This window comes from Oreochromis aureus, linkage group 4 (genome assembly GCF_013358895.1).
Source record: "Oreochromis aureus strain Israel breed Guangdong linkage group 4, ZZ_aureus, whole genome shotgun sequence".
Classification (NCBI taxonomy): Eukaryota; Metazoa; Chordata; class Actinopteri; order Cichliformes; family Cichlidae; genus Oreochromis; species Oreochromis aureus.
This window is the reverse complement of record NC_052945.1, coordinates 32,987,749-33,013,636: the sequence shown is the minus strand read 5'-3', so window position 1 is coordinate 33,013,636 and position 25,888 is coordinate 32,987,749. Positions and strand designations below refer to the sequence as shown.

At 39.9% G+C, this 25,888-nt stretch overlaps 1 protein-coding gene across 1 annotated transcript; it reads left to right on the top strand.

Moving 5' to 3' along the window:
* Window positions 1–1,877: 1,877 nt before the first annotated feature.
* Window positions 1,878–3,637, top strand: LOC120440040 (lymphocyte antigen 75-like). Its single transcript, XM_039611599.1, has 4 exons — window positions 1,878–2,208; window positions 2,658–2,975; window positions 3,078–3,169; window positions 3,327–3,637. Exons 1-4 carry the CDS (start codon window positions 1,878–1,880, stop codon window positions 3,480–3,482), a joined length of 897 nt encoding a protein of 298 aa, XP_039467533.1. The 3' UTR covers window positions 3,483–3,637.
* The last annotated feature ends 22,251 nt before the right edge of the window (window positions 3,638–25,888 follow it).

The window sequence follows — 25,888 nt, the reverse complement described above, 5'->3', positions numbered from 1 at the left end:
ATCTCCTTCCAATGCTAGCGCTAGGTGTGTAGCAGCCTCTTCGTCGCTCCAGCCATTATGCCTCGCAGCTAGCCGTACTTGTGAGAGGTAGGGCTCTAGCGGGGTTAGCCCGTTGTATTTCGGTACCTTAGCTGGCGTTGCAGGCATCACTGCTCGCTGTCGGGGGCCCGGCATGTCGGTCGACAAAAGCAGCCCATGAAGCATTGTCCTAGCGTCGGTCGCCATGGACCGCTGCCGCGGTGCGCTCGCGCCGTCGGGACCCGTCGGGGGACTTACATGGCCGCTCGCTTGCTCCAGCCTCTGAGTGTCTCTCTCCATTGCGGCGAGGGTGAGCTATCCCACTTCTGACACCAATGTGGCGAGCTCAGACAAGGAGGAGACAGAGGTTTCGTTCGGTCTTGCTTCCCGCCGTGTTAGCCAGGGAGCACAGCCGTTTATTAGGAGTTTTGGAGAACACGGCCGCGAGCAAACTGCTCAGCGCGGCAACATACACAGCAACAACACACAAAATGGCTCTCTCTCACCTGGAAACACACAGTCGCAGAGGGGCGTCACGTGTAACCATGGCAACGTAAACAAACATAACTGCAAAACAGAACATAAATGTCAATAACAAATCCCCGAACAGCCCTGGCCCGCTACATTATTATTATGAATTCTGGAAGTACAGGCTTCTTATGACAGGTCCTGGCCAAACTCCAGGACACTTTATTTTGGTTCATAATTAAACTAAATCCTATGTAATAGTCACAAAACTTTTATTCAATTTAGCCAAATTCAGTTTAATTTAAATAGCACCAAATCACAAAAACATGTGCCTTAAAAGTTTACAGGTGTGACCAACCGAGCCCAACAAGCCTAGTCACTGTCATTTCTACAAAGCTTGTTGGAAAAGAGATTGAATTATACAAATATTTTGCTGGAGTGATGAACAAAATTTGGTTGCCTGATCCCGTGTCCCTCATTTAAGAATACAGACATGAAGCACATTACCAACGCACACTTCCAAACTGAGAGCATTTCTTTATAGCACTATTCAAACAACTGACTGCACTGAGAATACTTTTATGCCGCCATTTGTTAGATAATAGCAACTGGATTTATTTCCGGTAAGCACAAACACAACAGGACATTTGCTTTTAAAAAACACATACGTGGTATACCTACAGATATTTTTTGTATTTAATGTATTGCATTTATTTATTCAAAATGTTAAATCTCTCGTTGGTAAAGTCATTTTAATCCTTAGTAAAAAAGTGTTTATATATTGATGTAATGTTGTGTCATTACCTTAGTTGGGTATGTTTCTATGAGATTTCATATGGTTTATTTTTAAATGAATAACCATTGGGATATAAATACTGAACTGAAGTGCTTTTCTTTAATATTTTGTAATTACTTAGATTTATTTTACTTTGCTCTTATTTTCATTGCAACACTTATTGTATCGGTCATTTTTTACAGTAAAGCATTTCAACTCTTTGTCCCCGAACACAGAAAATAACACTCATATGCTGGCACTTAATTCTTGGTGCAAGTGAGGCGTTCAAAATGATGAAAGGCATTGCAGTTATGATAGTCCTATCAGGTCAGTGTTATTTTTTTTTCTATAAATCTCTAAACTGTACATGTATTTTGATGTGAATCCATGTCTGGGAAGGACAGCATTTAAAAAATTTAATTAAAAAATTTATAATGTAATGTGGAATGTGTAAACTGTATATGTGAATTGAAAATGCAGATGAATTAATGAACCTCTGTTTTGACATATGTCAAATACTGTATGAAGTGTGCTGGAAAATATCTTTATCGTTAACACAGGACTGTGTTTCCTACCTGCATGTTTACCTCACATCTATCACCTTGTTCAAATTCCAATGAAGTGGATTCAAGCTCAAAATTACTGCAGGAAGACATACACCAACCTGGCGACTGTACATAATGCTCAGGACTTTGCCGAACTCAGTGAAGTCATAGGATCATCAGGTTATTTATGGTTTGGACTTCAACCTGACACAGAAGCATGGGAATGGTCTCTGGAGAACCAGGATCACTATGATGAAGGAGAGGCTGACTTCAGGATGTGGAATAATGGTGAACCCAGTTATGGAATAAGCAGCTACATGGCTTGTGTGGCAATGCTTCAAAATGGGAACTGGGATGACCAGTTGTGTGAAAACCTGTTACCATTCTACTGCTACAACAAAAGTAATGGAAAAAAAAAACCTAATGTGTGTTATCATTATTATTACTATCAATTATTCCCTTTAAGGTTGTGTTTGCAGCCATAAAGGAAATCGTTGCTGAACTTCTTTGGAAATTTTATATGTTATCAATGATCCAATCAAAAATTAACCTTAAAAATCTCAATGTGTCTTTTTTCACATCTTCAAAGGAAGGGACTAAAATACAAAGAAAAAATGAAAAGAAGGAAAAATGCACATGGTGTTCATTTTCAGAATCACCAAAAGAGATTCTATTTGGAACAGAGCCAGATCATTTGAAATTATATTTTAACTCTGCTATAGTCCTGGTTTAACTAACACAATTAAATAATTGCAGTTTTACACCATGCTGAGAAATTACAACATGGTTTCAATTACTTGTTTGGATATTTGTAATGACTTTGGAGTAAAACACTGTTTAAATGTTTTCAGAGACATCAAGTTTCACCTTTGTGGGTGTGAGTAAGTCCTGGGGGGATGCTCAAAGCCACTGCAGGGACCACTACACTGACCTGGCCAGTGTGAGGAACCAATCTGAGAGTCAACAGCTGAAGGCAATTGCAACTTCTACCACTTGGATCGGCCTCTACAGAAACTCCTGGAAGTGGTCAGATGGGAGCACATTTTCATTTACCAACTGGTTTTCCAATTCACCGTCCACAGTAGTGACATCTTCTTGTGGTGCTTCATCCTCTGTGAACTGGGTCAACTCTAATTGTATATATACCCGTAAATTTGTCTGTTTCACTGGTGAGTTCTGCTCTCCGTTTTTAAAAGCAAGCTAATGTTCACAGAACTCGTTAATCTTTAATTGATACAGCTCAGTTTTAATTTATTTTGCTAATGAAACAGCTGTGTCTATGAGGAAGGTGTTGAAAGTGCAGCTGAAGACAACTAATACTGCTGTGGATATGGAGGGACTGAAAGAGAACATCTTGGAAAAGGTAATTATATCTGAGTGTGAAGCAATACTTCACCATTATAATAAAAAATGCTACATGTAGTTCTGTTATTTCTATTTCAATTTCTGTTTATTTTTATTACATTTCTGCCAATATTTACAGTTATAATTGACTAAAGTGAGGTGTTTGTGTTTCACAGTTCAGTCAGAGATTGAATGAGCACAGCCCGAATGAAGAATTCAAGCTAAGATGGTTGAAGGAGCCTGATGGGAAGACCTTCAACAAGGACGACGAGAAAGAATTAGACAAGAGTTCTGGCCAGGATCAGCAGCCGACCGTATGCAACCAAGTCTGACAGCGAGCCTAGATAAAGGCAATGGTTGGATTTTTTTATGAGCTACCACTTCACAGTTTAACATTTTAATTAAGCAGCATTATAATTTCACAGTGCTACCTTTACAGTAATTGAGTGTTTGTTTAAATTTGGCCTCTGGAACAGGTAAAATATCATTCATAGTTGGATAGGTTCTGCTCAGTTGTACACAAATCCTTTTTTTGTATAGCTTGACAGCTGTGTCTTAAGAAACTTCATAGTTCATAGTTTCATAATAAATTAGCTAACCTGTGTGTGTGCCTCATATGTATATCCTGTGAGTTTTAGTCAATGTCACATCTTTGTTAACATATTGTGTGTAAGCTGGTGTATTTTTCTCTGCTGTGCTGACCAATTTAGTTCAATTTTGGCTGTTTGTTGTTGTCTGCTGGGTGCAGCAGGTTCTGCAATTGTTTCAAGGATCGGGATGACTGTTGGAATCCTACCACAACCCAAACAAATCCTTCGCTGTCTGTCTGATGAGGAAAGCCCAGTGATGCCGAGCCTCCCATAGGGAGGCTCGGCATCACTGGGCTTTCCTCATGGAGCTCATAGCAGCCACCTATGCTAAATTCAGCAGCTCTGCCTAACATTCATCTCACTATTGAGATGTTAGCCGATAACTTCTGAAACACTTTTGAAGAACTTTTACGAAGCTTTGCTTCAGTAACCGAGGCAGTTTCTGCTGCTAATCAAGACAGCGTCAGCTTTTTTCTTTTTATCTTCCAGTTACTGGTAACAACACGCGATGCTAACGCACAACTTCCTGATCTTCAAAATAAACATCATTACTTATTGTAACAATAAATCATTAAAATAAAATAAATGAAAAAATGATTTTATAATTAAGCAAATCACTTACAAATCTTACAGTCTAACAGACATGTGCAGATCAACAATGGATAATATATAGAGTGGAAGAGCGTACGACCGTGCAGCGTTTAAAGCGTGGAAGTACTGACCTTACTTTGAGTTTGAATCCATAAAAAGTGACAAAAACAGTAGCGTCCGCTGTACACTGCGTGGGAAGAAAACTTCTTTTTACACCAAAAAAACACCCAAACTTCTGAGCAAGTACCTAGGACACTGCCGGAATGTGAAATTCACAGAGAAACCCCCGGATCCCCCCACTGACATGACCGCTGCTGCACCGGGCAAACCTCCACCTGATCCACTCCTGGTAAACAGGTGACACTAGATTTAAGAACAACAGGAGTCTGCCGCTGAGTCTTTGATTTTATTTACTTTCTGCTGTGTTTTACTTGCATTTATTTGGAATATGCAGAAAATAGGTTTAAATGTTAAACAAATTTCTTCAAGTCAAAGACTGTTGCATATAATCTGATTTTTGCTTGATGCAATGTGCATAAACTTAAAAGATTAAAACTAATAAAACAATTTTTAAAGAGAATCTTTTCATTTGATTACATTTTATATGATGGATTATACAGAAAAAGTAGAATTGCACTGAAAGGTCTATTGCTTTATATTCAGGTTGGGTATCATGTTTTTAAAATGTAACTAAGTAAGTAACTAATTACATTTGAAAATAAGTATTTAGTAAATTAACGGGATTATTTTTTTTGAGAAGTAATCAGTAATTAGTTACTAATTACTTTTTTCAAGTAACTTGACCAACACTGCTTCTGCGCTTTTCCTGCTAGACCTCAGTGTTGTGTACAATCCAGTGGAACCAGCTTCCAGTTTGGATTCTGGAGACAATACTCTCTACTTTTAAGATTGGGCTGAAAACTTTCCTTTTCGACAAAAGAATACTGAATGTATGTGGTAATGTCAGTAAAAAATACATTCATTTATACAGTACAGTGTACCTACAGAGGGTGAAACTACAGAAGGTTTATTCTTTTTTTCCCCTCTGTCCCGTGTGATTCTTTAGCCATCAGAATTAGTCTGAAGGCCAAGAAAGATGCCCAACGGATTTACTTTACCAAGTGGATCATCACAGCCTTTGTTATTATAATTTATTTATTTTATTTTATTTTTAGTTGTTACAGATGGACAGACATGACTGGAGGATAGGAAAGAGAGAAAGAAAGAAAGGGAGGGAGGGAGGGAAAGAAAAACAGAGGGGAAGAGGGACAGTTAGGAAGGGCACTTAAAAAAATCACCTGGATCACCTGTTGAGAGAAGAAAAAAGAAAAAAAAGAGAAAACAAGCAAAAAAGAGCAACATAATAAACACAACGCTATGGCAATAATCTAGCTAAGTGTAAATAACAGTAAATACTAAATATTGAATGGTATTGTGCAGCACGCAAGACTGATGATGTTACCCTTTTTCCTTTGGTGGAGACAAGCAGACCGCCCCCGGCTCTGCAGTATCAGGGAGGCTCCTCCTCCCAGCCCCTCTGTCTCGATGGCTAACAGAGAACGGGGATGTGTGAAGACCTCATACCTACTTCCATCCGCTCATATGTAGTGTTGCTGCGTGCTGTTCTAAAGTGCATTTAAAACTTATGAAATGTATTTTCTTACTAAGCATATAATCAGAGCTGAATCAGGTAACCCTAAATTTCCCCCTAAGGCTTCCCATGATGATGCATTTAACTCAAGATGGTGCAGGGCCTGTATGAGAACACTGATATAAAAGGGTGTACAGGGTGGGCCATTTATATGGATACACCATAATAACATGGGAATGGTTGGTGATATTAAAGTCCTGTTTGTGGCACATTAATATATGTGAGGGGGCAAACTCCTCAAGATGGGTGGTGACCATGGTGGCCATTTAGAAGTCGGCCATCTTGGATACAACTTTTGTTTTTTCAATAGGAAGAGGGCCATGTGACACATCAAACTTATTGGTAATGTCACAAGAAAAACAATGATGTGCTTGGTTTCAACGTAACTTTATTCTTTCATGAGTTATTTACAAGTTTCTCTTTGTTCACAGCCATTGACATGTCGAAGAGGTTAACACGTGAGGAGCGGATCGAAATTGTGTTGATATCTGGTGAACGCAGTAACCGGGTCATTGCAGCAGATTTCAATGCAAGACACCCTACGAGACCACCCATCTCCCAGGCTACAGTTAGCAAACTGCTTGCTAAGTTTCGTGAAACTGGCTCAGTGTTGGATTTGCCAAAATGTGGACGCAAGAAAACTGTCACTAAACTGTCACTAATGAAGAAACAGTGACTCTCTGTCTTATTTTCCAGAGAGTCACTGACTTAGATTTTATTTTGATATGATAATGCATTCAAAATGCCCAGTGATCTAAACTGTGTACTTATAATTTAGATTGGCTGTTTTTCAAAGGGTATAAAAATAACAAGAAAATAATATTTAATCAGTTTACAAAGATGTAAACTTCTTCAGATGAATGAGCATGTTTCACATGCTTAAAGCTATTTTTAATGTGGACAAAATTACATGTGAAAAGTTTGCTTGGTACATGCTTTTCACATTCAAATTAAAGTATATATAACTACAACTGTATGAACCTTGAAGTGATTCATATGATTCTCATTTTGTGGCCCTTATTGAAAGTGAATCTGACACCCATAATGTAACGAATAATACAGTTTGTATTTCCTAGCACTGTCACTAAGCAATAAGTTTGTTCTAAAGGCCCTTATCTTCTCTATTTTTGTATCGTATAGCTTTAAAAACTAAAAGCTGTTTGAGCCACACACATCCTGAGACTCATGTAGAGTGCCACTTCAAGTTTTTTCTCCTTTGTGTAAAATTAAATAACAGCTCTGCTAAAACAGATGAAGCTCTGAGAACTGATATTCACTGGCTTAAGTCACTTGTAAGTACATACTATCTCAGTTTTTACAGTTACCGGTTTTCCTTTTTTTGGTCATTTCAATTACATTCTAAAGAAGATGATGTCTTAGGCTCTTTAGGCTCGACTTGAGTAACTCTAACAACTGTCTATACAAAGATAATGGAGACTCAGCTTTTAAACAATTCTTCCTTGTGAAAGTTCCCTCTTTTATATTTTTCTTACACAAAATGAGGATTGTCAAATTTTTTAGATGTGCTGTTTGTTACTGTTTTTATTGCATGCAGATGGTTTAGTAGTATTACAAGACAGCCACATGAGGGTGTTAGAGCATTTTCCATGAAGTCTCTCATGAAAGACGTGATAGTGCGATCAGTGAATGTGTGTAACTCTATCTATTTAGTCAAACAGTCCAATTGTAGAGTTCATCCTATATCCTTGTCCTAAATACTTTACCTTGACATTAATGAAAAACATGAAAGGTGTGAGGTACAATTTAGAAGTACATGGGAAAAGAAGAAGAAGAATAGTCCACAAAATGTCACGTCTGCTGTGTTGAAAATGTACAAAAAATTGACTAGAAAATTCACACATTACTTTGCTATGTGTTCAGTGTTGTTTCATGAAGATTATATAAATAAATAGCATATTTGAATTCACAAATGTTCGAATTCTAAGGAAAGGAGAACGTATAATAGTAAAAAAAAATTCTGTTCCAAGTAAATGTCTGTCCAGCTTTCACTTATTCAAACTAGGGTCAGGGTCAGGGGCCCGGGCCTTTACAACCAAGCACAAGTAAGATGAAGCACTAAAGGCTGGCAATACAACCATGGATGTAATGCAAACTAAACAGTGATCATTAAATAATTCTTTAAATAAACTAATAAACATGTATTTAGAGATAAATATAACACCTTGATGAAAATCTGTATGTTATTGCAGCATAATGTCAATAGTAAGAATTGTGAGGGAGTGTACTCTGCTCACAAGAAATTGACACACACAATTTGTTTTAACAAACTGAATATCAAGTAGGAAAACCTTAAATTTATGGAATTCACATAGCAGTCTAGACGCCATTTCATTTGTAGTCATATTTTATTGAAGGTTGTGCTCAGTCTTGTTGCAAATTTCCCAAAACAAAACAAAAGTCCAAATAGCTGCACTCCGTTAGGTTTATTAATCATTATAATATTGTGTTGTACTTCAAAAAAAATTACAGTAATGTAAAGTCTGCCCTCTCCAGTGCCACATCTCACATCTCACATCTCTCTCTCTCTCTCTCTCTCTTTCCAGCTTGTAACTTTGGTGTTATAAATTAATGGATCCAAATCAAAAATGGAAGAGGAAACTCTTCGTACACAATACTTAGTCTGTGTGTGTGTGTAAAGGTTGTGTATTCTCAGCCTGGTTAGTTTGTTTTCTCTGAATCCAGTCTGAATATGAGTATTCCAGCTTAATTTGTTTAGTAAAACAAATCCCTTTTTCTTTGGGAAAGCCAATATTTAAATAAACAGATCCCATTTAAAATCCTCATTTGAAAGCGCAGTCATGACATGTGTTTTTGACTCTGTGTTGCTTTGAACTGTGTTGTTTTGAAAATGTTACTGCTAAACTGAGATAAAATAAAATCTCAGTTAACAATTTTCCCCATTATTCCTCCTACTTGTCGCAGGTGGAATAACAAGCCATGTGCAAGGCTGCGTGTATGTTTTCTACATCTTGATTTATTTTCAGTATATTGTTGTTGTAGATTTGGCATGTTGGTCTGAATTAAAGTGGGCTGTCCTAAACATAATAATCTATTATCTACTGATGTCATCACTCTTGCTTGTCCCTGTATACATACTGTTGCTTTATTATTTGAAAAATGTCCAGAAAATATTGTTTTTACATTATTACAGTTAATTATCAATCAAATACAAATTTATTTAAGCTAGTTAATTTGTTTAGGAAAATATATTCCTGTATTAGTAAGGCCAATATTTAAATGAATAGATCTCACTTGATATCCCCATTTAAAAACGCAGTTATCTGTTTTTGACTCCAAAACTGTGTTGAAGTCTCTGTTGAAAGAGATACTACTAAACTTATGTCAAATAAAATCTCATTTCACCCTTTTTAAAAATCCTTTCTGCTCATGGCAGCAGGAATAATAATTCAGATTATATTGCATCTGCATTTTCTGAATCATGTTATTTTTTTCTGTACAGTGGAGTTTTAATTTTGGCAACTTAATGGGGAATAAAGTATAGTTTGCATATGTTTATTCTTGCAACATAATGTTTGCAACATAGTGAGCTGTTCTTTACTGATGCCATCACCCTTGCTTGTAATAAATACTGCTTTCAAAGTAATTTTTTAAGAAGCTACTATTAATTTTTAATCATATCAAGTGTAACTTGGATTAGCCCAGTCATACATCCATCATAATATTTTACATTACAGCTGAAGGGAATCATATTGATTATCTCTTCATTATTCCACCTGTCAGTAGTTGAGATATCACAGAGAGCAAGTGAATATTTTGTCCTTAAAGTTGGTGTGTTAGAAGCAGGTAAATGGCATGCATAAGGATTTAAGCAAGAGCATCTCCAAAACTGCAGATCTGCTGTTCTCAGTCTGCAGTGCTCAGTATCTATCAAAAGTGGTCTAAGGAAGGAACAGTGGTGAACTAGCAACAGGGTCATGTAAAATCATATCTGAACAACAAATGTATAATGGCACAATCTGTAATTTACAGTAATAACAATTAACACTATAACACATTAACATATACAATGTACAATATTTTTATGTAAAGTTAATATGAAAGTCCATGTTATACTTGATATAGACCAGGACCACCCGACATGAGAACAGTTTCTTTCCCTTCGCCATCTCCCTCCTAAACGGTTGAACTGTCACACTGCTAGACTGCAACTGCACCTTATGTACATTCTGTGGTATTCATTTCATTTCATTTCTGTAATCCTATATTTTATGTATATAGGATTTAGATATTTATGGTTGGTTTATACGCCTTTGTGTATGTATGTGTGCATATGTGCATGTATATACACACATATAAATATGTATATGTATATGTATATATATATATATATATATACATACATACACACATGTGTGTGTGTGTGTGTGTGTGTGTGTGTGTGTGTGTGTGTGTGTGTGTGTGTGTTGTGTTTGTGTGTGTGTATGTGTGTGTATTGTGGCGTTTACATATTGTTGTGATTTACATTTTTGTGCTTCAGAGTCACCATCTACTGGATTCCTTGTATGTGTTTGTGCATATACATGGCCAAAAAATGCGATTCTGATTCTGATAATTGAAAATTGACAGTAGCTTTTATAATGATTATAAACCCACTTATTAATTTGACAGCAGTATTTATTTGGGGACAAGCAAGCTTAGAGCACAGATCATTTTGTTTAGCAAACCCTACCTCAAAATAAAATTCTAAAATACTACTGCAGTATAGGAGAGACTGGCTATGTTTGTAACACTTTTTGCTTTAGCACCTGTAACTCTGATTTTTCGCTAGAGTTCCCACTTTTACATCTTATAAATGGCCTCTATTCAAAGCCCTGGAAGAATACACAGACCTCGTGTGTTAACATTAAATACATGGCTGTGTTCCTTTGTTACAACCTACTCCACTATCAGGGGCGGGGGCCTATAACTCATGTTGGGGAGAATTGTGACAGTTAGACAAAAGAAGCAAAAACACATCAGTCCACATCAGACAACAGTCTGTGTCTCTATTTCTGATAATATTGGATGCAAGATGATAGGATCCAACTGTGCCAGCCAGCAGTCTGGTGTATGAGGGTGTGTAGTTAACACACTTTCATAACACTATGACTACTTAATAAACAGGTGACGTGTTGTGGCACAGCTGGGTCCTATCATCATGCATCCTATATTCTTGCAGTAGCTACCTGAGGGACAGAAGAGGAGACTGGTTGCTGAGCGTGGGTCATACTTGCTAGTGTCTCATTTAAAGCATATATATATTATTTGTATCAAAAAACAAACAAAAAATGGCAGCATGCATGTATATTCTTAATCACATTCACAGTGTTGACGAATGTTGGTAGCCCACTTGCCCTTCTTTGAGACCCCATCAGATGCTTTTTTCGTTTATATCAGCAGGCACACCTCTATCAGTCTTTCTCTTCCACTATCTAGCTATGATGCTGTAAAAGTACATGTATGAGTATATGTCAAATCAAAAAACTATTCACACTTTAAGGAAGGGGATGGTTGAACATATGTTACAACACACCCCAGCCCTGTAAGTCATTGTGTCACTAACTGCATCAGCATAGTGGGTTAAAATTAACAGGCCATCACAGTTTGTCTAAGAAACTAAAATTTAATATAGTGTAAGTTATAATTTTTGTATCTGCAGTTGTGTAACAGTCTTGTTCTTTCGTCAAAATTATTTTTTTTCTCAATGAAATCAACATGCAGTTGCTTGCAGCCATGACAACCACCATGTGAAATCAGGAATGAAAGTGAGTAAACACTTAAATGATAATATGACTCCTATATCATGCCTGATTGGTGGGATTGGTGATGTTAAAACTCTGTGTTACATCCATACGTCTCCCCTACAGAAAATAAAACACGAACTAGAAAAGATATAAAGCAGCCATGCACATGCAATATAATCTGAATTATTATTCCAGCTGCCACAAGCAGAAAAGATTTTCAAAAAAAAGGGTGAACTGAGATTTTATTTGACATGAGTTTAGCAGTAGCACTATCTAAACAGGGTTCAACATGGTTTTGGAGACAAAAACAGATGTCATGACTGTGCTTTCAAATGTGGGTTTCAAGTGGGATCTATTTATTTAAATATTGGCCTTACCTAAAGGGGGATATATTTTCCTAAACAAATTAATTTGGTTGACTTAATTCCTTTACCTTCCCCAGATACCTTGAAAAAAAACACAACAAAAAACACTAAGACTACAAAACCTTTACATACACAAATGACAAATTACTTATTTCCACTGCTTGTTTAATATGGAACATTTAAACTTCATATACTAAATCAAATATGAAGCACTATATATTTGTTTTTTGTTTTGTACCAACACTGCTGACGGTCATTGTTCAATAATTATTATAAGATGTAGTGGCAAGAAAATAAAACACCGAGCATCCTCTTTCTTCATCTTTATGTTAATGAGCAATCCATCCATTTACAACACCAATGACACCAGTATACCAGACTGAAACATAATGCTTCGCCTGTTTTCCTGTGCTTACAGTAACAGTGGTGGAAGTAGTTCTTTTATTCTCTGGTGAATTGTAAGTTTGCTCAGTCACAAAGAAATGAACAGTCTCTAATTTCTATGGTAGTTTTAATGGCCATTTTAATTATTCTGTCATTTTAATGGAGAGAGACAGAATATCAACCAAAAATCCAGAAAAAAATCACATAAAAGTTATAAATTGATTAGCATTCATATAGTATTTGATCACTTACACCCCAGACAGAACTAGACCCCCTGCCTCTGGTAAGCACAAATGTAACAAACATCAGAGGTCTTCTGTGGGCTTTCTGGTAATATGAAATTGTGTAATGTTAATTTAATGCTATATTTAAATCTCACTGGAGTCTGATTCTTGCATCAGCTTATATAGGTGTCCTGCCTCCTTCCTACTGGCCCACACTACCGTTGTGGAGAGCTGCAGGACTAAAAGCCTATGAAGACAAAAAAAAAAAAAAAAAAAAAAAAAAAAAAAATTGAACAGAACAAAATTCAGCTTATTGGTGCAGCCTCCACATTCATGTGGAAGTTTGCGGAAATTAATTTCCCACCCATTTCCTATTATATTATTAATTGGCATTAATTAATCTTATGGTGAATATTTGTATTTATGGAAAAAAAGAATGCAATGAGTGGAATGCAGATTTTCTTAAATGTAATATTTCCATTCACTACCAGTCAGAGGGAATTATTTCTCTTTACATTTATTCATCATTCAACTTCATCTTCTGTGTGTGTGTGTGTGTGTGTGTGTGTGTGTGTGTGTGTGTGTGTGTGTGTGTGTCTGCCACAATACCAACACTGACAATAATATGAATAATAAATTAAATTAAGTAAATAAAACAAAAAGAACACAAAGAGGACCCTACAGAGAGTCTATACTGCTCTTCTTGGCAAAGCAATTGTGTTTGGCTCAACAAAGGTTGCAGATGATGATTCTGCTTGCTAAAACTGCCAGATAGGGCAGGTTAAGGAGAAAAAAAAAGAGTACAAACATTTTTGCACTATTTCACTGCTGTGACACGCATTTAAAGTGGCTGGAATAATGCTTAAAATATTCAAATGTAATTCAAAAACTACCTGGCTCATTCTCCACCTCTTCATGTCATCCTTTTCTAGGACAGAAGACACGTGGTAATATAAACACAGTTCCAAACACATGACAAGGGAAGAGGCTTAAAGCGTGTTTCAGCTGTTTGCTAGATGCTGGAGCTCACGTATTTGACTTATTCTAGGTAAGTACAAATGTAACAAACATCAGAGGTCTTCTGTGGACTTTTTGGTAATGTGTAATTGTGTAATGTTCATTTAATGTTATGTTTATATTTCGCTGGAGTCTGATGTTTGCCTCAGTTTACATAGGTGTCTTGCCTACTTCCTGCTGGCCCATGCTGCTATTGTGGAGAGATGCAGGAATAAGCCTATAAAGACCAAAAAAATAAAAAAATAAAAAATACTGAACACTTATTGGTGCAGCCCTCCACAACCATGTGGAAGTTTGGGAAAGTTAATTCCCCACCCACTTCCTATTACATTATTAATTAGCATTAATTAATCTGATAGCGAATATTTATATTTATGGAAAAAAAAAGTATAGAATGCAATGAGTGGAACGCAGACTTTCTTAAATTAAGTATTTCCATTTGATGTCACTACCAGTCAGAGGGAATTATATCCGTTTATTTATCATTTAACATCATCTACTGTGTTATTTAGAAGAAAACATTAACTTTTCCTTTTTTAAATAAAAAACATTAAGTTTTACTACCAACTTTCATGGATTTTATTTAAAATGTATTATGTAATGAGTAAGGTCTGTGGTCTCGTATCTTGATCTCAACACTTTTCCTGCCACAGAAAATCACCAACAAACAGACACTTATCAACTAGGTATATGTGAACCATCCAACAGTACATCATGAAACAGAATACAGTGCTGATGATGGTCCTGTCAGGTCAGTGTGAATCATTTATTTCCAAAATTCTATGAAATAAAAATTTGTTAAAAATGATTTAGTACATCAATGAGTAACTTTTTTGAGGTTTAAAGTGTGAAACAAAGTCTTTGTTCATTATTATACAAGCCTCTCTTAATTTTGCCACTATGAACAAACATTAACAAACTACTATATAATGTCTCATATTCAATAGTTTATGAGGATCCAGAAACTGTATGATTTGCATTTGACATGAAATGCTTCAAAGTGAGTATCTTTATTTTTACCACAGGACTGTGTTTCCTGCCTGCCTGTTTTCCTCGACTCTACATACTTGTTTCACAGGCAAAAGACTGGAGCAGCGCTAAACAGTTCTGTAGAAATAAGTACACTGACCTGGCTTGTGTGCAAAATGAGCAAGACCTGGCAATGGTCAATAAACTTACAAAGGGACTTTACAGTGTTTGGATTGGACTCCAACCTGACATTGAAGCATGGAGGTGGTCTCTGGGATACCAGAATTATTATGTTGAAGGAGGGACTGAGTTCAGAATGTGGGCTAGTAATGAACCGAATGTTGGTCCAGGATACTACAAAGCATGTGTGGCAATGCTCCCAAGTGGGGAATGGACAGATCAGGCGTGTGGCGACACATACCCATTCATCTGCTACTACAAAAGTAACGAAAAAGAAGAAACTATCAGTTATATCATCATTAAGATTTTAGCTTTATGATCTTTGAATAGCTGTAATTATACATAGCTTTAAAGCTAATATTAAGTTCTAGTCAGCCCTCTATGTTATTAAAAAATGACCATCGGTACAGGTCAGGTACTCCACACATTCCATGTTGTTTTATTAATAGTTACTCTGATCTTTCATTCATAATGTTTGTTCAAGGATTTTAAAAGCTTTAGTTTTGTAGAGGAAGGATTGAGGATTTAAGAGATTGAAGAGAAGATCATACTAAGGATGGAGGTGTTAGTCCTTATCAATAAATCTTTTATCAGAATAAAATCTGGTCAGAAAAACGACATTAAACTTAATCTAAATTACAAAAAAAGTTACTATATTACTATATCATGTTCAAACAGTGGTGGAGTTGCGATGTGGACCTGTATTCTGTCCAGCAGGGGGCAACTCCTGTGTTGCAATAAATAAATAAATAATCTACTTATTTAGTAACCAGAATATTTTAACATGAATGCTACATATATTGTAGTTAGCAGTCTAATCTGTTGTATTAGACTACTACCAAAACTTCTAGATGCCGTATGCGTATGTCTGTGACAGGTAACGCAGTTATTTTCCCAAATACCAAGAGTCCAAAAAAACAAAACACATTTACATGTTATACAGATATTATACAGATATTCATATATTCTTGGAGACTGACTGAATGAAACATTGTCACATATTTCCAGACACATCGAGCTTCATCTATGTGAATGTGAGTGAGACCTGGGAAAACGCAGTTTGCAGTTTGATAACACCGCATTTTGTATAACAGCTGTCAAGGACCAGAGACTGTTTAAGGTAGAGCTGAAGACAACAGATGCCTCTGTGGACATGGAGGTGCTGCAGAACGACATCTTGGAAAAGGTAATTAAAACCTTGTCAATTAAAATAGAATGGCATTTTATATCAACAAACCAAAACAGACAAAACAAACAGACAAACAAACAAAAGATGGATCCTCATATTTTTTTCCCCACTAGCAGCAGCCTTAGGTAATGTATCCGTCAACATTATATCAAAACTTCTGTCACTCTCCCACAACTGATTGTGAAATTGTTAATGGATATTTACTGATAAACAGATGTTTAAAAATGCACTCTGTGAGAATAATAAATATGTTTCACAGTTCAATCAGAGGCTGCTGGAGAACGGTCTGAGTGAATTCACGCTGAGATGGGTGAAGCAGCTTAATGGACAACTCTTCCACAAAAAGGAACAAGAGGAGGAGAAAGAGGAGAATGAAGAGGAGATCTGTGCTGTCACACTGACACTTTGATTTTCCAGCATTCCCCAGCTTTTACTGTCTTGGCTCACTTATAACTAATATTGTACATTCTTCTGTTCTGTCATCTCTTAAAACTGCCATCAACTTTGGCTAACTGTGATTTGTCCTAGCTCTCTGCCCTGTTCACTGAAAAAAATAACCTGTTTGATTATTAGGGGCGATCGTGGCTCAAGAGTTGGGAGTTCGCCTTGTAATTGGAAGGTTACCGGTTCGAGCCCCAGCTCGGACAGTCTTGGTCGTTGTGTCCTTGGGCAAGACACTTCACCCGTTGCCTACTTGTGGTGGTCAGAGGGCCCGGTGGCGCCAGTGTCCGGCAGCCTCGCCTCTGTCAGTGCGCCCCAGGGTGGCTGTGGCTACAACGTAGCTTGCCATCACCAGTGTGTGAATGTGTGTATGAATGGGTGAATGACTGGATATGTAAAGCGCTTTGGGGTCCTTAGGGACCAGAAAAGTGCTATATAAATACAGGCCATTTACCATTATCAATAAAAAGAAATCTACATTAGTTGCAAGCAATAAAGTTATGTTTAGTCGACCTTAATTTTCTGTTTTATAAGTCCACAGTTTTATATGTTAAATGAACATGATTTTTATGTTACTTTTATGTTTTTTGTTCCTGTAAAGTCTTTACAGCTATTTAATGATAGTGTAACACAAAATGGTTATGTTCAAACTTTTTTTATGTTGAGTGTATGTATGTTTTTATGAGAGAGAAGACAAATACGCTCCAATTATAAGTTTTCACCATTTATTATTAAAATGGTTAGAATTTCAAATTAGTTTTACATGGCGCCATGGATCTCCTCTCTCTGGCTCAGAGACAAAAGGCTGCCGCACCCAGGCAGTAAACACTTTTTTATTGCATGTCACCAAAAGAGAGCTTTTCCAACCCCAGAAATTTATGTCCATGCTTCCTCTAGCGCAGTCAGGCTTAAAGTTTATACCTTCTGGTGCCTTCACTAGTGAGACTGACCCTCCCCCTCAAATTCTTAGAGAAGGGGGCTCCTCTCTGTTTATGTCTGTTAGTATCTGAGTATAGCAATCTACTTCTAATACTACTCTACAATTCTTAACTGTGTGCAATAAAGTATAAAACACAAACCTGTGATGCTAATTATGAGATATTAGCCTTAAAGATAAAAAAAAAATAAACCCCAACATGTATTTAGTTATCTTATGTTAAACCAATATAATTAATTTTAATAATTATTTACTCTATTATTATAACTGTTAAACTGCTATTTAACATATTTTCAATATATCTATTTGACTTGGTGATCTCAAATTACACTTATAAATATTTGTTGGTGTACAGGCTGACATCTCCCAATGATAAATTAATTTTGTACATTCATATATTTTAACTAAACATATCTAAAAGGCAGTAAACAAAAACATACTTCTTTAACCAATTATCTGTATTTTCTCAGTTATTATACTGGACTTACACTTAACATAGTAAGCTTGTGAAACACAACACTGAAAAACCAAACTGCTCATCTCAAGCAAGATAAGGTGCAATGGTGAGTTTACAATAGCAAAATGACTGATGTAGTAAATGGGACTCGGCCAAAGCAAAGCCTGCCTTTTAGCTCCAAGTCCAGCAACCATATTACCGTAAAAGTATCCTTCAACTCAAGAGAGTACAGAAGTACAGTGTTCATTAGTCCAAATAACATAGCAGCACTTATTTCAGAGTTTACTGTAAGACCAAAGGATACTCCTGATGTTGAGTATTCAACATTCTCACTTAATTCTCCTCAGTGGATCTTTGGGTGTGAAATGAGTACACTGAAGCCTGTTTCACAAGTTTCTGGTCTGTATTAACCCAAAGCTGAGGACCACATAAGATGGTGGGCCAAAATGTTCTTTAGCTGGATTCGGTGAATGTCTCAGAGTCTAGGGAATTGAGTATGGCAATGGTGACACACCCTCGGGACTCAATTCACTGAAGTTCAGTAGTTTCCAAGAAGTGTATCCATAAACTGAAGCTTAATATTTGTGTTTAGGCTGCACTGCCTCTGTGTGTCTTTGTAAGTTCTGTAACACAGTGGTTCTCGAACTTCTCACAATGAGTACCACCTCATAAAATATATGGCTCTTAAAGTACCACCCTTATGAAAAACATTAAAGTACAGTAGTATTGGCCTATTTGATACCATATACAGTTTACTCGAGACAATTTTATTTCTATATGAATGTTATAATAATATGTAATATTCTTTATTTTAACTGTTATAAACAGGATGTGACAAGTGATAATAATAACTACTGTACTGCATTCAAACATTCACAGCAGGTGGGATATCCGGTCTTTAAGTGATGACGTATGAACCCTGCTTCCGGTTCGAAAGTACTCTGTGTTTATTAAGGCTGTTGTGTTTCTTGTTCTATTTAATCTAAACAAGCCCCTAAAAACAGGCAGTGATCACTGTCGGCCTCTCTCGGTTTTTATTACCACTTTTCATTTTAAAGCTCAGTTTTTAAAACCTTATGATTTAACTACAGCCCAGCCCATGGAGCACTAAATTAATGACTCACCTCGTATTGTGGATGGATTATCTCAGTTGTTCTCCTGACTGAAGTTTGGTCCATTTACAGCATCCTGCCATCTGATTGCATTTGTCCCTAACCATCAGGAGGCGTCACATTAACTTTTATCGAGTGGAAAAAAGTTCATCCTCTAGCATCACTCTGCTAATGTGTTTATATTATGCTAACCATAGTTGTGTAGCTAGCCACCACATAGCACATCATACCATCTAGCCCAGGTTCAGTAACCCTACAAACATCACTGCTGTTTAGTTTCTGTGTTCATTTATGTCGGAAGTGATAACAGAGCTGTACGTTTAAATTTTTTAAGAAATCCCTCAGTCAGAACATGGTATATTATTTAATCTTAAATTTTTTGGGGGAAACTTCCCGCGTATCACTAGAGGGAGCCCACGTACCACCAGTGGTATGTGTACCACAGTTTGAGAATGACTGCTGTAACAGATCCAGGAAGTCTCTCTAGTTGTGGGGTACGAATCTATATTGAAATATTGATTCTTCTGAGACCAGATATTTATGTTCTGCAATCAATTCTCGTATTGAAATATCGATATTTTAGTAATTTGGGGTACATTTTTAGTTTATCATTAACAGCAACACAGTGGAAAGTAACAATATTATTCTGATACTCTAAATGATTGGTAGGAACTACTTTTTTTGCCTGTCATAGTGCTATGTAATATACAGCTCTATAAATGCAGATCTGGGAGGAAAAAGGATGACCAATGATTTTTTGAGCCATATTAATGACTCTTTGTAGTGTGCCATGGTGCAGCTGGAGAACCACATAGAGATAGGATATGTCACCCTTTCAATGCATCAACAGAAGACAGTCAGTCTTCAGTCAGCTCCCTCTTCAGGTCCATTTTTCTGAGGAGTCTCAGAAAATGGAGACGCTGTTGGGCCTTCTTTACAATCTTGGAGGTGTTTGAGCTGCATTGGAGGTCTGTGTCTATTTGCACTCCCAGGAACTTGAAGCTGGATACCCTTTCCATGCACTCCGTGTTGATGCAGATGGGCTGCAGCTTGGACTTCCTCCTTCTGAAGTCAACTACCAGCTCTTCCGTCTTTGTGGCATTAAGGTCCAAATTGTTGTCTGACAGCAATCTGACAGTCTCTGAACCTCAGCTCTACATGCCATCTTGTCACCCCCAGAGATGAGCCCCACCATGGTGGTATCATCCGAGAACTTAATGACTGCATTGTCTGGGTGGGTACTGACACAGTGATGTGTGTACAGAGTGTACAGTAGGGGACTTGTGGAGAGCCAGTGTTAAGGCTGAGGAAAGATGAGGCCCCACTCTAACTCTCTGTGCACAGTCAGAGAGAAAGTCTCGGAACCAGCAGCAGGTGGCAAAAGGAGTCTGATATTCCACAGTTTTTCTATCAGTCTGTCTGGAGGCATCGTATTAAAAGCAGAGCTAAAGCCTGGCATAACACCCCTGTTGTTCCAGGTGAGAGACAATGGTGTGGAGTGTTATAACAATGGTGTCTTCAGTTGATCTGTTAGCTCTGTATGTGAACTGGAGCGGGTGGAGTGTTGGTGGCAGGCAGGACATAATGTGGCATCAGACTAGTTTCTCAAAAGACCTCATTGTAACAGGTGTTAGAGCAACTGGTCAGTAGTCGTTGAGGCCATTAATGTTGGTCCGTTTAGGCAGTGGGACGATGGCCGACTTTAGGCATGGCAGGATGCAGGACTGGGACAGTGGAGCATTGAAGATCTTAGTGAAGCCCCCGGCCAGCTGGTCTGCACATTCTTTTAGGACCCTCCCTGTCACCCCATCTGGACCAGCGGCCTTCCTGGGGTTCACTACCCTCAGTGTGCATCTCTTCTCAAATTCCTGCACCATGCTGCTGTCCGATGTTTGAGCTGCCTCTGGTCCCTTCACTTCAAAGTGTGCAAAGAAGCGGTCATCGCTCTGGCCCTCAGTCATCATGGTATTGCCAGGCTTGTAGTTGGTTAGGTGCTGAACTCTCTGCCTTACCTGTCGTGAATTGTTGTTGCTGAAGTGGTCTTTAATCTTCCTCTTGTGCGCTGCCTTGACTTCTCTGATACCTCTTTTCAGATCAGATCAGATATGGTTGCACTGCACTGCATACTGTCACCGGATCTGAAAGCGGCGTCACGTTGCTTCAGCAGGACCTAGACCTCTTTAGTCATCCAAGGTTTCTCGTTGGAATACACCCGGAGATGTTTGTTCACAGTGACACTGTCGACACACAAGTTGATGTAGGAGAGCACAGATGTATTATGCTCCTCCAAGTCCTGGTGTTCAAACACACTCCAGTCTGTGTTTTCAAAACAGTCGTGCAGCTGATGTGATGCACCTTCTGGCCAGGTTTTCACAGTCTTTGTGGCTGACCGTGCTCTCCTCCTGACAGGAGTATGCAGGTGTTCAAATCTGGGGTATACTGACCATAAGTCAGCATGGTTAAAGTCCCCAGCTATGATATCCACTGTGTCGGGACAGGAGTTCTGCTGACTGCTTTTTGCTTTGTACAGCTCATCCATGGCCGAGTTAGCATTAGCATCAGGTGGTACATACACGGCTGTTACCAGGACGACAGTAAAATCACGAGTTATGTAGACGGCTCTTCATTTAGCAGTCAAATATTCCAAATCCAAATCCTAGGTTTTAGAGTAGCACATTTAAAGTGGATTATATAAGCTAGGTACCATTAAAACACACAGGGTACTTGCAGTAAAACAGCAATTGTGCAATTGTACAAAAATGAAAGTACAACTCAAAATACCTCATACATAAGATAGATAAATAATAACATGTATCTGTAAAAATGTTTCTCAGCTGTATTAATTTTATTCAATCAGTCACAATTGTTCAGTATTGGGAAGGTTATTTTTAAAATGTATTCCACTACAGATTACAGAATACATGCCCCAAAATGTATTTTGTAATGTACTCCATTACGTTACTCAATAAGAGTAACGTATTCTGAATACTCTGGATTACTTAATATATTGTAACGATGGTTAAATGTTATGTTACAGTGACAGGTTGGTTACCTCTGCACGCTGTTGTTTCTTTAAGATACATGTTTGGTTGTGCTGCAGGAAAAAGGGGAGTTAATGTGTGCAGGAAGGGGAGGGGGGGGTCCTTGTTGTTGTGTGACTATGTGGGGCAGCAGTGAGGGGTTGTACGAGAGCACTCTCCCCGGAGTTAACGGCCTGTTTGCCTGTGTCACTAATAAACAGACAAACTGAGATCAAAACGTCTGGTTCTTGAGAACGTTACACTGGTGTCAGAAGTGAAGAACGACCACCTAAAATGCCCGACACCCTGTTGCTGGCGACGCTGACCGTCACGAGACACGAGGATGTTGCCAGACAAGATTAAGAGGGAGACGGAGGAGAGGGAGGTTCGTCCATGCTCGCCTGCCCATAGAGTGAAGGAAACGGCGCTGCGGCTGTCTGCTGAGGCTGGATTTTTTCCAGGTTTGACTAGGCTCGGGACATTTTCGCACCATGGCCGCGATTCCGGTGGGGGGGAGTCGACCTCACTTGGCGCGCCGTCACGTGATGTAAACACACATGGCGGCGCCCAGCAAGCTGCGGCGAACATAAAAACGCCTAAGTTCAGTGGCAAGACGCCATGGGAAGTGTTTATTGCACAGTTCGAGCTGTTAGCTGTTGCAGCTGGCTGGTCTGAGGAACATAAAGCTCTCCAATTGGCTTTGTGCCTGTGTGAGGATGCAGCTGCATGCCTGCTGCTGCTGACCGAGGAGCAAAGGGGAGATTATAATGCTCTGGTTGGGGCACTTCAGAGACGTTTCGGGCAGTATAACCAACCGGTGCTACTGAGGTCGGAGTTCCACAACAGACGCAGATTGCTAGGAGGGCCCCTTCACATTCTGGCCCCTGAAGTCGAGTGTCTTTGCTGGAGGGCGTATGACAGCATGCCACCATCAGTGCAGGCGGAGTTAGCTTGGGACCAGTTCCTGCAGGTGGGAGTACACGGGCCAGGGAGAACGACATCCCCACACCACCGCCATTTCCACCCGGTGCGGTCATCGCTGTGGGCTGGACCCAGGTTGGCGACTTTTGCCATGTTCCAGTGATGATTGCGGGGGTGTCCTGTACGGCCCTTCTGGGCACGGGGTCCAATGTCCGACCCGATGTCGTCCCAACCGGAGCTGCTGTGCAACCAACTAATGTGCGACTTAAGACTGTGACCGGGGATCTGGCCCCAATTAGAGGGAGGGGAGTGTTCCAGTTTAAGGTGGGGGACCTCAGTGTGCCTTATGCTGCCTGGGTGGCTGACGTGCAGGACGCCTGCATCCTTGGGCTGGATTTTTTGTGAGCCATTGGTGGTGTGCTGGACTTGGGCAAAGGCTTCCTCATACTCCCTGATGGGAAGAAGGTGCGGCTTATTCCTCCCCCGGTCTGCCCAGCATCTGCCGCAGCATCCACCTCCACCTTGGAGACCCCCGCAGACCCGCCAGCAGAACAGCAAGCGGGGGAGGAGGAGAGGCTCTCAGCAGTGAGGAGCATCTGGTCAAAGAACTGTGAGGGGCTGACTCCACAGCAGCAAGAGAGTCTATGGCAGGTACTAAAAGAGTTTGGAGACATTTTTGCCCTGAAAGAAAGTGATGTTGGCTTGACACACTTGGTGGAGCACGTCACTGAGACCGGGGATGCCCAGCCTATTAAAGTGCGCCCCCGCCGCCTGCCCCTGGCTCATCAGGAGGCTGCTGACAGAGAGTTGTGTGAAATGATGAAGGCGGGCATCATAGAGCCATCTGATAGCCCATGGGCCTCCGCTGTGGTGATGGTGCCTAAGAAAACCAGCCCAAGGATGCGTTTCTGTGTGGACTACAGACCACTCAACAAAGTGACAAAAAAGGACTCTTACCCCCTTCCCAGGATTGACGAGTCTCTCGATTTAGTAGCCGGATCCTCCTGGTTCTCCACCCCTGACCTGCGGAGTGGCTACTGGCAGGTGCCACTGTCCCCTGAGTCCAGACCGAAGACAGCCTTCTGCACCAACAGGGGACTATGGCAGTTCAAAGTCCTGAGCTTTGGTCTTTGTAACGCTCCTGCTACCTTTGAGAGGCTGATGGACAGTGTGCTGGCTGGTGTCCAACGGCAACGGTGTCTGGTCTAGCTGGATGACCTTCTAGTACACGGGAGCTCCTTTGATGCTGCCCTGGATGCCCTGAGACAAGTGTTGGGGAGGGTGGCGGCTGCAGGCCTGAAACTGCACCCGACAAGTGCCACTTCATGAGGAGGAAGGTGGAGTTTCTGGGCCTGGCTGGGTCAGGAGGGCATCAGCACTTTGGAGGAGAAAATTCACACCATTACTGAGTGGCCCACACCAGCGGACCAGAAACAGCTCAAAAGCTTCCTAGGACTGGCGTCTTATTACAGGAGGTTTGTGAAGGGCTTTTCCTCTATAGCTGCACCACTCTTCCGCCTGCTGCAGAAGGACCGTGACTTCATCTGGACCCAGGACTGTCAGCAGGCATTCAACACTCTCCGCAGATTGCTGACAGAGTCCCCAGTCCTCGCCCCCCCTGACCCCACCCTGCCTTTTGTCCTGGACACTGACGCAAGTAATGTGGAGCTGGGAGCTGTGTTGTCACAGGTTGGGCCGGACGGTGAGAAGGTGGTGGCGTACTTCAGTCGGGTCCTGAACAGGAGTGAGCGGTGCTACTGTGTCACACGACGAGAGCTGCTGGCCGTGGTGGCAGGGGTAAGACACTTTAAGTACTACCTGTGTGGCACATCATTCGTTATCAGAACTGATCATGCTGCCCTCCAGTGGCTGATGTCTTTCAGGGAGCCAGAGGGACAGGTGGCTCGCTGGCTGGAGGAGCTCCAAGCCTTCAATTTCACTGTGGAGCACAGAGCAGGGACGCACTATTCTAACGCAGACGCCCTCTCTCGCCGCCCATGTGCTGCAGCTGGCTGCCGTTACTGTGAGAAGCCTGCCATGGGAGCACTGGCTTCGGCCACTTTGGGGTCTCCAAGACCCTCCGCCGCCTCCGCCAGGGCTACTATTGGGGTCAGCAGTGGAGGGATGTGGAAGACTTTTGCCGCAGCTGTGATGCATGTTCCTCGCACAAAGGGCCACAGGACCAGTCCCGGGCTCAGCTTCAGCAGCAACCAGCTGGAGCTCCAATGGAGCGAGTAGCTGTGGACGTCATGGGCCCATTTCCTCGTACAGACAGAGGAAACCGCAATGTCCTTGTGGCCATGGACTATTTTACCAAGTGGCCGGAAGCATATGCCATCCCAGATCAGGAGGCTGAGACTGTCGCTGATGTATTACACTGATAAAAGCTATTTTGGAGAGAGGTATATATAATCTATGCAAATCATATAAGATTTACTCTATTATTGCACTCAGCCAAGGAATTATACAGTAATGGGTTAATTATATCCTTTTCTTAAGAGTAACAACATTACATTAAAAAATGCAGTAAAATATACCCCCAAACCGTGAGTCTTATGTTCCTAATTGCGCATGCGCCAGACCGCGCTTTTTGACTGAGCGGGACAGCAAGCAAATTCTGGGTCCTTTCTTCAGCTTCCATCGAACCCGATCGAACCACAGAAGTGAAGGTAAGCTATTTACATAGGGTGAATGATATATAATAGCGCATGCAAATGGTAATTTTTGAAGTAATGAGCTATTACACTTTATTTGTACTGCTTAGGTCTGTGTAATGCACCATTACTTGAAATGAAACTTTGAATCTGTTGCTGTCTGTTAACCGTCTAGACAACTGTCGGTAAGTTGCAATGAAATGTGTTCGTGGTGCGCTTTTCATCAGTCAGCATGCATGACCAGTCCCGGACTGGTAATCGGAACACTGAG

What these genes read in the sequence shown, in the direction of transcription:
- LOC120440040 (XM_039611599.1), top strand. Translation starts at nt 1,878, where the DNA reads ATGAAGTGGATTCAAGCTCAAAATTACTGCAGGAAGACATACACCAAC. An exon ending in ATTCTACTGCTACAACAAAA is followed by an intron (nt 2,209 to 2,657) that starts GTAATGGAAAAA and finishes AAATGTTTTCAG; the next exon opens with AGACATCAAGTTTCACCTTT. An exon ending in AAGAGAACATCTTGGAAAAG is followed by an intron (nt 3,170 to 3,326) that starts GTAATTATATCT and finishes TGTGTTTCACAG; the next exon opens with TTCAGTCAGAGATTGAATGA.